Below are 11,700 nucleotides of genomic sequence, written 5' to 3'. Positions count from 1 at the left end.
AGAGATCAGCGACAGCCGGAGGTTCTCGGAACCCGCCGTGCCCGTGGCATCGGGCAGCTTTTCCTGCCTCTCCCTGCGCCCACCGCGGCGGGGGCTCGGCTCCTGCCAGCAGCCGGCAGCTGCTGCTGAATGCTCACTTTCTCTAATTGAATAGCAGGAAGTTAAATCTCGTTTCTTTTCCTTTTTTCAGGCTGTCAGCTGGAACAATCGCTCACCTGTGGCACCACCCCGGGGATATAAATAAGGAACAAAACACAATCGCTGGCCGTGGAATGGCTGGCGTTCCCAGGAGATCGCCCGGTACCGAGTGCCCGAGCACGGGAGAGGCACACGGACAGTCCCGAGAACGGCTTCCAGGAGCCGGGAATGAGCGGGATGGGATGCACGGAGCACGTGGCACACGGGAAGGAGCGGCGAGCGCCTGTGTGGAGCTCAGCAGGGACACGGGGGACATCCCCAGGCGCTCTGCCGGAGCGGCCGGAGCTCCCACCCGGCTCTGGAATGGTCCGGCAGCCGCCCCACATCTCCAGGACAGAGCCCGGCGTGCGCTGGCGGCTCCCTCGCTGCTTTTCCKCCGTTTCTCCGAGCGCTGCCAAAGCGGCTGCGGGAGCCAAGAGGGAGCGAGAGCTCTTTCCTGGAGCAGCGCCTCGCCCGCCGCCACCCAAGGCGCTYCCCCGCCACCTCCGGCGCTCGCATCATCGGTTCACAGCCGGGATGCTCCCGCCGGGATGCTCCCGGGGCCGCGGCCGGAGCAGCTGGGCTGGATCCGACAGCTCGGCGCAGCTGGAAGGAGCCCAGCTGAGGAAAAGGATGGAAGGAGGATGCGGGCAGAGCCTCCGGGAGCGGGGAAAAGCGGCTGCGAGGGCAGCGGGAGGCACCAGCGCAGCCTCGCACACGCACCCGCACGGGCCAGCGCTGCTGCCGSGGGAGGAAATCATTAATTTGCTGGGAATAAAGTCGGCAGCGAGTCAAAAACCAGCCTTGTTCCGATAGAGAAGAGGCTCCCAGGCTCCCCTCCGGCCCTCCCTGGCCGCAGCCCTGTCGCCTCGGTCGGGAGGGACAGGCCTGGCACAGGGCACCGCGTCCCCATGGGGATGGAATGTGGTCGGGCCCGGCGCCGCATCCCCATCCCGGGCTGGAGCACGGCCGGGATTCTCCCAGACACGGCAGCCCTTGTTCCCACCATGGGATTTGTGGCGCCCTGACCCGGGGGTGCCCCCAAATGCCCGGCACCAGGGCAGGGGATGTGCCCCCCTCCCTGCCACCCTCTGTCAGCCCCTGTGGTGACACCCACGGCGCTTCCCTGTTTGTTTTCCCACAGCCGCCCTCCCTCCGGCTCCCCGAGCGGAGCCGGGCTATTCAGGGCTCGGCAGCCTGAATGAAGCCAGATCCCTGGACACATTCCTGCGGTTGTTTCTTTTTTTTTTTTTTTTTTTCTTCCCTTTTTCTCTTTCTTCCCCCCCTCCTCCTCTTCTCCCTCGCTTGGCACAAGCTGAAGGATTCACAAGGAAGCCAGGCTTGGCAAGCGCGGGGGGAGGAGGGAGTGGGGAGATGAAAGAAGGCCTCTCTGCAGCTTTCTCTTCCAGTTCCCACACTCGGCCGGCGCGGAGAACTCCTAATGATTCCCAGCCGCACCTGGAGGAGGCCGCCTGTTTGTGCAGCCAGCAGGACGAGCCCCCAGCGCCCCACCCCTGCCACACGGGGTGGCCCCACAATCTCCCAGCCGGGTCGCCCTGGGTGACAAAGTGCTTGAGATGGCGCTTAAGGACACGCCTGAGGGAAAGCTCTCCGTGCCCAGCTTGGTGGGGTTCAGCTGTTCCATCCCGTGGAGGTTGGACCTCGCAGCGGGGTGGGTTGGGGACAGTTTGAGGGCTTAGGTGGCCCTCAGGGTTGTGCTGAGGGAGAGATGCCCGTTCACCTCCCCAAAAAAGCGCCTGAAGGGGCATCGGGTGGCAGTTGGGGCTCGTTGGCCAGTGAAGGGCACCCAGGAGGGGGACGGTGGCCACCAGGTCACTGCCGGCAGCAGCGCACGGCGTTCCACTCCCTCTCGTGGCACCTTCTCAGCGCCACAGCTCTCCCTGTCCCTGTCCCTGTCCCTGTCCCTGTCCCTGTCCCCATCCTCCCCCGCGAGAAATGTCCCCCTGGGTCCCTGGGGCGTCCCCATCAGGATGGCCGTGAGTTCCACCACACACGACAATGGGGAGATGCTCCAAACTCCGCTCGTGCTCCAATTCCCACCAGAAGTCAGTGCAGGTCGGGAAAGCCGAGCCAAGCCGAGCTTCCCTCACAGCGCAGTCGGAGCAGATTTTCCCCTCATTTATCCTCCCTGACATCCACGGCTTCTCTGAGTAACCGGTGCCACCCTCAGAGGGAAAAAATCATCCCAAAATCCAACCTGGATCCACCTTAGAGCCATCCCCCGCTGTCCTGTCACTCCCTGCCCTTGCCCGCAGCCCCTCTCCCGCTCTCCTGTAGCTTCAGTAAATCTGAGACCCCCCCTCCTGTGCTTTCCTCTCCTCCCGGGGGGGATTATGGCACAGCCCCATCCGGCCCAGCGCTGCCAGCCAAGCTTTGAAGTGCAGCCCTGGTAACGGAGCCTTCGCTGCAGGAATGGGAAAACGCCAGGACAGGGAGATCTCCGCCTCAGTCGCTCCTGCTTTGGGCAGAGTGGGGAAAAAAGAGGCAGTTTTTTTAAAAAAAAGGGATCTCCGGGCAGGGAACAGGGTGGGTTTGCTCTGTGGTTCTGAAATCTTTGCTCTGTGAGTGCTGCTCCAGCCCGGCAGGCAAAGGGTTATTCCCACAGAGCCACCCCACAGCTCCCTGAAGGGTCAACACCGAGGGATGGAGGCGATTCCCAGTTCTGGGGAGGTGGAAGGTGGATTGACCCCACCGACTCCTCCTGGAGAGGGACCAGCCCCAAACCCAGAACCCTTCGGAGCATCCCCGAGGCTCTGACCCCGCACGGAGCCCTCCAGCTCCTCCTGGCGAAGGGTCAGCCCTAAACCCCAAACTCTCCGGAGCATCCCCGAAGCGCTGACCCTGCACGGAGCCGCACCAGCTCCTCCTGGAGAGGGACCAGCCCCAAATCCCAAACCCCGAACCTTCCAGAGCATCCCCGAGGCACTGACCCCGCATGAAGCCACTCCAACCCCTCCTGTAGAAGGGCCAGCCCCAAAACCCAAACCCTGAACCCTCCGGAGCATCCCCGAGGCTCTGACCCCGCCCGGAGCCGCCTCCGTTCAGCGGGACGTTCCGGCTCCCCCCTCCGGCCAGCGAGTCCCGACAGCGGCTCCGCGCCCGCCCCGGGGAGTGGCKGCTCCTTTGGTGGCCTCGGTGGCGCGGAGTGGCCGAGCCCAACCCGGGGAGCGCTCAGCGGGGACCATTTTAGGTGCCGGTGACAGAGGCATCAGCAACCGCGGCTAAAAATAGCGGCGTCGAGAGGACGAGGTGGCCCGGGCGCTCAAAGCCTGGCACGGCTGATAGCGAGTGCCCTTTGCTCGTTCTCCCGCCGCCAGGTCCTCTTATCTGTCCTGCCAGCTCCGGGGGTTTCTGTCACCCTGTCACCAGCTCCCCTGCGCTGACATTTCATCCCCCTGTCCCCTCTCGGGGTTGTTGGCGCCGATTCCGCCCTCCGGGAAGGGTGTGGAACTAAACAGAGGAGTTCCCTTCACGGCCAAAGCCTCAGGACAAASCCGGATTTGTTGGATTTGTGCTGTCCCAGCACACCGGGACTTGCAGGGGTTTCAGGGCTCTTCAGAGCGCTCCCGGATTTCTGCTTTCCCTCCCAAAGGAGATGGGATCATCCTCCAGTCCGGACATTCCCCCTGGATTATTCATCAGTTTTGGATTCACCATCCCAGRAAGCGTCCRAAGCCAGGTTGGACGGGGTTTGGAGCAGCCTGGTGCCGTGGAAAGCATCCCTGACCACGGCAGGGGTGGAACTGGATGAGATTTAAGGTCCCTTCCCACCCAAACTATTCTGGAATTCYGTGAKTCATTCTGATCYCTGTCACGGTGATGGGGAAACTGAGGCAGGGAGGTGCCACAACTTCCCTGGTGCACGAGAAGGAGCAGGAGAGCRGAGCCCACACTCCTGCCAGGGTCAYCAGGAGTGTCCCACCCTCACCAGGACACCCCACGAGTTTTTGGGGTTAAATCCTGGATTCGTGGTGAAAAGCAGCTCCCGCTGTTGGGGCCGTGATTGCCTCGGGAACATCTGCACCGACAATCGCTGAGTGGCAGCGTTAATTCCCACCAGCTCTGCCTCCTCCTCCTCCTCCTCCTCCGCCGGCTTCATTTCAAAGCACGCTCCCTGAAAAGCCCCGCCGTGCCTGGCGAAGGGAAAAGCTCGGAAAAAAAAAGCCAGCAGGATCAAAATCTCGCGGCAGAGCCGAGCCAGGCATCCCAAATCCACCTGCARAACCTCCCCTGTCCCTCCCTGACCCCTTCAGAACGAAGGGTTTGGCAGATTTTGGCTTTGTTGAAGACATCGTGATCTCTCAGGGCCGGATGGACCCACCTGGACTTGCCCTGGTGCAGCACAGCCTGGAATCTGCGCTGGAATTTGATTTTTTTTTGTTTGTTTTTTTGGTTTTTTTTCCCTCCAGGCATCTGGTGGGAGAACACAGCAGGAGCGGGGATGGGCTGGGGGGAGGCATCCACCCCTAAAGGAACACCCCTCGCAGGGATGCTGCCCCTGTGAACATTCCTTGGCTATATTTGGTGACGGATGCAGAATTTGTTGCTTCCCCTCGGTCCATCTGTTGCCCTCATTGGCGGAGAGGAGGCAGCGCCGGGACCGCGGTGTCGCTGTTCGGATAAAACCCTTCAGCGGCCATAAATCTCCTCTGCTGAGCTTCTGCTGCCTCCCACCTGTTGGCTGGGAGAAGATCAAGCCGACAAAAGTCTCCTGCCAAGCTGTATTTTTATCCATCACGAGCTTGGGTTCCCACAAAAGCCGCTCACGAAGCAGAGCGGGGCGGTTTTACCACAACAAATCCCACCTCTGGAACCCCACAGCTCTCCAGGTGCTTAAATCACATTTTTTCTGAATTATTTTAAATCCCAAAACCCCCTTTTTCCTCCACCCCATCACCACAAAACCTCCCAAGCAGGGAGTTCAGACTCGTGGTGGGAACGGAGGGAGCCGGGCTGGGACCAACACGGTTTATTTGGGAAAAACACCCCGAGGGATTCCATTAAAGTGGGAAAAAAAAAAAAAACCCACAGGATGGGGACAAATTAAATCCACAGCAGCAACACACGGCAGGAAAAGTCCATTTGTCAGCCCAGGGACTTGCACGAGCAGCGAGTCCACATCTTCCAGGTGTGGTGATGGAGAAGATTAAAAAAAAAATTAAATTAAAAAAAAATTAAATTAAAAAAAAATGGGGGAAGCAGCGTGGATAAAAGGAAAAAGGGTAGACACGGTGGGAATGGAAAATCTTCCCTGCTCAGGAAGGATTCGGGAGGGTGGAGGGAGCTCAGGACCCTCTCCTGAGCCCCCATCCTGAGTACACAAAACAGGGTCACTAAAACCCTGTCCCCAGGGTGTTTGTCACTCAGATGTCACAATTAACAGTCTGCCCAATGATTTTTTTTTTGGGGGGGAGAAAAGTGCAATTTGCTTTTCACTGCTAGAGCAGGATTTAGTGCAATGAGAAAAAGTCTCCCGAGCCACTGAAGGCATCACCAGCTTGGTTATTCATATATTCATATATTCATATATTCATATATTTATGTATTTATATATTTATAAATTCCTCAAAATAAGTGATAAGTTCTGCTTCAGCCTCACTTTTTGTGCTGAAACTTCCCTGGAAAGAGCCAGACACAGAACATGGAAAATTTCAGCCCATGGAGTTTGTAGAAAATCGCTCTGATGATATTGAGCATCTTTTCTGCTCAGCCATGGGGCATTGTGCAAAAAAAAAAAAAAAAAAAAAAAAAAAAAAAAAAAAAAAAAAAAAAAAAAAGATGAAAAAAAACCCCACAAGGAAGAAATAATCTTTAAATTTTCCTTCCGAGTGTCTCCTTTGGGACAGGGCTTGGAGCAGAAATGTCAGCGTGATTTTCACACCAGTTTCTCTCCAATTGATTCCCCATCCTGTTTTTTAATCAGAGATTTGGTTTCTCTCCCAGCATCGCTGACAGAGGCGTCTATTTTAGGAAACACCAGAGGTTTTAGAGAGGCTGAGGAGAAAAAGATTATCAAACTCGGCTTAGAAAGGGAGAAAAAAAAATCCTTTAATTGAAATCCCCGGGCTGGAAATTCTCTGCAGATTTACCTAAATGGACTTCAAATGATGTCCCTAATATATCAGAACCCATTTTTAACTTAATTCAAGCCCTGGGCTTGAATTGCAGCCCTTGGACAAGCTGGGCTTTGGATTCCTCACTGAGATTATTCGTTTCAAGTGCTAAATCATGCAAGTGTGAAACGCAAATGTAAAAAACCCTGGGCCAACAATACACCAGCCCAAAGCTCCAAGCAGAAAACAGGATTTTTTTTTTTTATTAATTTTAAATATGTTAAATATTTGTTTCTCTTTTTCCAAATTTAAGCTTGGCAAAATCTTGGTGAGAGGATGGACATGGAGTGTTTTCTGGTAGGGGAGGAGCAGCTGGGGCTGTGCAGGAAAAATATCACAGCTTAATTTAATTTAAAARGGACAAAATTTAATTTCAAAGCTGCTCGGAAAGGTTTTTGGGTGCTCCCAACTTTCCAGTTTCACAGTTCAGCCTAAACATTCGCTTGGGCTGCACCAAAGGGCTCCGGGAGCYATTTGGGGTTTTAAATAAATAGGTTAAACCTGCCTGGCACGAAGTTTCCACGCGAGACAGACCCGTCCTGAGGGGTTTTGTCTGAAGCAAGCGCAGGGAGTGCAGACGAGCTGGGAAAACATTTCCCAAACTGGGAAAACATCTCCTGAACTGGAAAAATGTCTCATGAACTGGGAAAATGTCTCATAAACTGGGAAAATGTCTCCAGAACTGGGAGAACATCTCCTGAACTGGGAGAACATCCCCTGAACTGGGAAAATGTCTCCAGAACTGGGAAAACATTTCTTGAACCAGGAAAACATCTCCAGAATGGGGAAAACACCTCCTGAACTGGGGAAATGTCTCCAAAACTGGGAAAATGACTCCTGAACTGGGAAAACATCCCCAGAACCGGGAAAATGTCTTCAGAACTGGAAAAATGTCTCCAGAACTGGGAAAACATCTTCTGAACTGGGAAAACATCTCCAGACCTGGGAAAATGTCTCCTGAACTGGGAAAACATCTCCAGACCTGGGAAAATGTCTCCTGAACTGGGAAAACATCTCCAGAACTGGGAAAATTGTCTCCAGAACTGGGAAAACATCTCCAGAACTGGGAAAATGTGTCCTGAACTGGGAAAACATCCCCTGAACTGGGAAAGCATCCCCTGGCACCGAGCAGCCTCCGATGCCACAAGGGACAGGGCCAACATCCCGCTGAGCAGAGGCTTTGAGGGAGCTTTTCCTCACCTCCCTGCCCCTAACTGAGGSATAAAMCCCCYATTCCCARATCAAACCCTCCCCTCCCCRTCRGGGGATGAGGRATGAGGTCCGTGTTTCTATTTGCCRTCGTTTTTSGGCCGCTTGTGCCGCTGCGCCACGCCGTAGGGCACGTGCGCCGCCACGGCGCCCATCTCCTGCGCCCCTTCCACGTGGAACATCTGATCATCGAAAAAAATGTGGGGTCTGATCTTCCTGAGCAGCGGGCCCTTGGGTGCCCCGGCCAGGAAAAGAGCCTCGTCCGTCTCCAGGCCCCAACTGCGCAGAGTCTTTAGGGCGCGCGCCCCSGAGCTGGCAGCGCTGCGCGCCGTCACCAGGTACGTGCGGATGGGACACTCCAAACGCAGCCCCTTGGAGTAGAATTTCTTCTGMAGCTTCCCCAGAGCCTCCAGGAAGCCTTTCAAAGGGCCCTGCAGGGTTAAAAGGACATGTGCTGATCATCCCTCGAATCCTGGACATGCTGTGATGCTTTAGGATTTCAGCTTCTCCATCTCCACGTCTCTGTAACCCCATAATTCTCTAATTTATCACTCCAGACTCCATATAGAGTTCTAAACCACTGCTCTCCCATTTTTACACAAAACAATTCCTCTCCAAGCCCCAAACTCAAGGACATCTCACTGTCCCAGACCCCAAGAGATGGAAACAACAGAGAATTGGGGGGAGCCAATTTGGAGTCAATGACTGCATCGGCTGAGCTGCAATTGGAGGATTCAGCCCCAAAATGGACAAAAGTGAGAAATGGTGAAAAACCCGTGAGCCATTGTCCATTGTGGGTGTTGGACTGGCTCTGAATGGCCCTAAAAACCCTTCCATAAACAGATTCTCAGGATTTTATCCAGCCTCTGGTTTAGGTAAACCCGATAAGGCGTCAGCTGGAAAACCCCTTATCCCTTTGCACCCCAAAAATGACCCCACAGCCACCCTGCACCCCGCTCTGGCTCATCCCCTGCATGCTGCCCCTCTCCCAGCGCCTTTTCCTGCCCTCAGCCCAGCCCCACCTGCGCCAGGGGTTTGTTYTCGTGCTCCTTCTCGTGCTCGAAGAACATGTCCAGCCCGTGAGCTTTGACGATCTGCTCCGACTCGTCCGARAAGAGCACGGCGTCCCCGTCGAACGCCACCCGCAGCTGCTTCTCCGACACCTCCAGGTCCCTGCTGGGGCTGAAGATGGTGGCGGCAGCGATCCCTGGGGACAAAAAGAGAGGTGGAAGCTGTCCCAGGATCCGTCCTGGAGGCTCGGCAGCCCAGGAGCGGGGCAGAACGCGGCGCGCTGGGAGCGGAACACCGCCGGGAAATGCACCCGGGAGTCAGCCCCGAGACCTTCCACAGCACAAAACCAACCCCCAGATGGCAAAATCACCCTTTGCATGCAAGAATTAGGGAGGAAAAACACCGCCTTTGCCTCGGGAGGGCAGTGGAGCCGGAGGAAAGGCTCATTTCTATGGAAACTGGCSGCAGAGGCGTGGGGCGAGGCAAACCTTAAGTGCTCATCAGTTTAGGGACAGGGATATGGGAGTTATCCCTCCTGGGATCACCCCCCTGCGGGCTCCAGGCTCCCCCCGCTGCCCCCCGCCCCGAGCTGGACCCCAGACTCACCCTCTTCAATGGCCCCACTCACTTTCTCGGCGTCGGAGGAGAGGTAGAGGTTGGTGTGATAGGCTTTGAGGTAACCGATGGGGCTGTTCCCTCCCGTCATGCAGAACCTCTCGATGAACAGATCTGCGGGGTGAGAGGGACCCTGGGGTGACTCTGGCTGCACCCCAAAACCCATCCTTGCTGCTGGAATGATTTGGGTTCATTTTGGTTCAGGGGCAGTAGCCAAAGCCTCTCCCCACCGGCAAATTCCCGCTCGAAACCCAGATTTTCTGGGGAAAACGGGAGAAAACATCTTTTTTTTGATGCCAAAATCCACCGAGGGAAGCTCTGTCCCCATCTTACCGTAGTGGTTGATGCTGTTGATGAGGCGAACCCCAACCTGGGCGTGGTTGTTGGTCATGAGGACGATGTCGAAGAGCTCCTCGCTGTCGGGGTAGAGCTCACGGAGCTGAGTGTTCACCGCCTCCAGCGCCTGCAGCACCCCGGGGACACGGGGTGGGGGTCAGCCAGGCCCCCCAGGTGTGAGCCTGACCTTCCTCTCACCCAGAAAAACACTCCTGGTCACCAAAATCCCACCCCAGGTATGACCCTGACCCCTTCCCACCCAGAAAAACACTCCTGGTCACCAAAACCCCCACCCCAGTTGTGATCCTGACCCCTTTCCCACCCAGCAAAACACCATTGGTCACCAAAATCCCACCCCAGGTGTGACCCTGAGCCCTTTCCCACCCAGAAAAACACTCCTGGTCACCAAAACTCCACCCCAGCTGCGACACTGACCTTCTTCCCACTCAACAAAACACCCCTGGTCACCAAATCCACGGATCTGACCAGCCCCAGGATGGCTCTGACCCCTTCCCACCCAGAAAAACACTCCTGGTCACCAAAACCCCACCGCAGCTGCGACTCTGACCCCCTTGCCACCCAGAAAAACACTCCTGGTCACCAAAATCCCGACCCCAGCTGCAACCCTGACCTCCTTCCCACCCAGAAAAACACTCCTGGTCACCAAAATCCCACCCCAGGTGTGGCCCTGAGCCCCCTCTCAACCAGAAAAACATTCCTGGTCACCAAAACCCCCACCCTAGCTGCAACTCTGACCTCCTTCCCACTCAGCAAAACACTCCTGGTCACCAAATCCACGGATCTGATCATCTCCAGGTATGGCCCTGACCCCCTGACACCCAGAAAAACACTTCTCGTCACCAAAATCCCACCCCAGGTGCGACTCTGACCCCCCTCTCACCCAGCAAAGCACCATTGGTCACCAAATCCACGGATCTGACCAGCCCCAGGTATGACCCTGACCTCCTGGCACCCAGAAAAACACTCCTGGTCACCAAAATCCCATCCCAGGTGTGACCCTGACCCCTTTCCCACCCAACAAAACACTCCTGGTCACAAAATCCACGGACCTGATCATCTCCAAGTATGGCCCCTCTCCCACCCAGAAAAAACACCCCTGGTCACCAAAACCCCACCCCAGCTGCATGAAGAGCCAAGAAAAATAATTTATTTTTGGGGGGAAAAATAAATTCTTTTTTGGGGAAAAGAAAAAAAAAATCCACCTAGCGACTATTCTGTTTCCAAACACAGAAGGTTTTGAGTCGTTAAATGAGAATAAATCAGCTGGAAGTTGTAGAAAAAGTGGTTTTTTTTTTTTGAGCCACTGGAAAGAGTTGATTAATTTATTCATTGGGAATGGGCTCCAGCACCCAAAACTGTGCTAATTGGRACAGGAGTGAGAAGTGTTTTTCGAGTTTGAAATGCTTCATTTCAACACGTCAGATTTAAAAATTGGCCGAGTCGGTAGCAAGGCTAAACTCAGCCAGTTGACAAGAATAAATAAATTGTGGAAATAATAATAATAATTTAAAAAAAATAAATAAATTAAAAAAAAGAACAAAAAGACAGATCCCCAAAGGGAAACTTTCAATGAGATCCAAGGAGATGATTTGCTCAATTCTTGGGCTCAAGATGGAAAATCCATCCCTGGAAGAAGCACATCGCTCACTGGGAGATTTTTTCCCCTCTGTTCTCTCCATCCCTCCATCCCCAGCAGCTCCCAGAATTTTTGGGGCGCTCACTTTGACGAAGGGGAAGGCAGCTCCGGGCAGGAAGGGCTCGTTCTCGTGGTCCAGCTGATATTTCACGTATGCCTCCACTCCCTGCTCCGCGTAAATCTTCTGCTCCTCCTCCATGCGGAACAGCGCCCGCGAGGACACGGCGATGGTGATGGCATTCTCGGGTTTGGGCTGTGGGGACAGAGGAGAAATTGGGGAGGAAGCTCTGGGGGTGACATTTGTTCCCTCCCAGCCCCGGGGGTGACATTTGTTCCCTCCCAACCCCAGGGTGGGTGAATTGTTCACATTATTTTTCACGTTTCTCCGCAGCGATTTGGGGAACAACGGAGCAGCTGAATCCCAAAAAAGCCCTGCTGCTCCATCCCCGCACATTTGGGATGCTTTAAATCCCGTTCCCACCCCAAACAGACCCCCAGAACCGCTGCAGATCCTGGGAGGAGACGCCCAGCTCCACGCAGAGGGAATTTGAGTGGTTTTTG

The 11,700-nt window shown here is 55.2% G+C and overlaps 1 protein-coding gene across 1 annotated transcript in view; it reads right to left on the bottom strand.

Annotated features, from left to right (window-relative positions):
* Positions 1-7,589: 7,589 nt before the first annotated feature.
* Positions 7,590-11,700, bottom strand: part of NT5C1A (5'-nucleotidase, cytosolic IA) — a 9,420-nt gene continuing 5,309 nt past the window's right edge. Inside the window, exons 2-6 of the mRNA XM_057383779.1 lie at positions 11,225-11,392; positions 9,480-9,609; positions 9,138-9,260; positions 8,543-8,727; positions 7,590-7,951 (exon numbers count right to left, since the gene is read on the bottom strand). Of these exons, the coding sequence (XP_057239762.1) occupies positions 7,601-7,951; positions 8,543-8,727; positions 9,138-9,260; positions 9,480-9,609; positions 11,225-11,392 (957 nt within the window). The 3' untranslated portion in view covers positions 7,590-7,600. The remainder of the gene's footprint in view (positions 7,952-8,542; positions 8,728-9,137; positions 9,261-9,479; positions 9,610-11,224; positions 11,393-11,700) is intronic.

The sequence above is a fragment of the Malurus melanocephalus genome, unplaced genomic scaffold (genome assembly GCF_030028575.1).
Source record: "Malurus melanocephalus ecotype Western Australia unplaced genomic scaffold, MMel_1.1 scaffold_658, whole genome shotgun sequence".
Taxonomy (NCBI): domain Eukaryota; kingdom Metazoa; phylum Chordata; class Aves; order Passeriformes; family Maluridae; genus Malurus; species Malurus melanocephalus.
The sequence above is the reverse complement of the archived record's forward strand: the minus strand, read 5'-3'. Positions and strand labels throughout refer to the sequence as shown.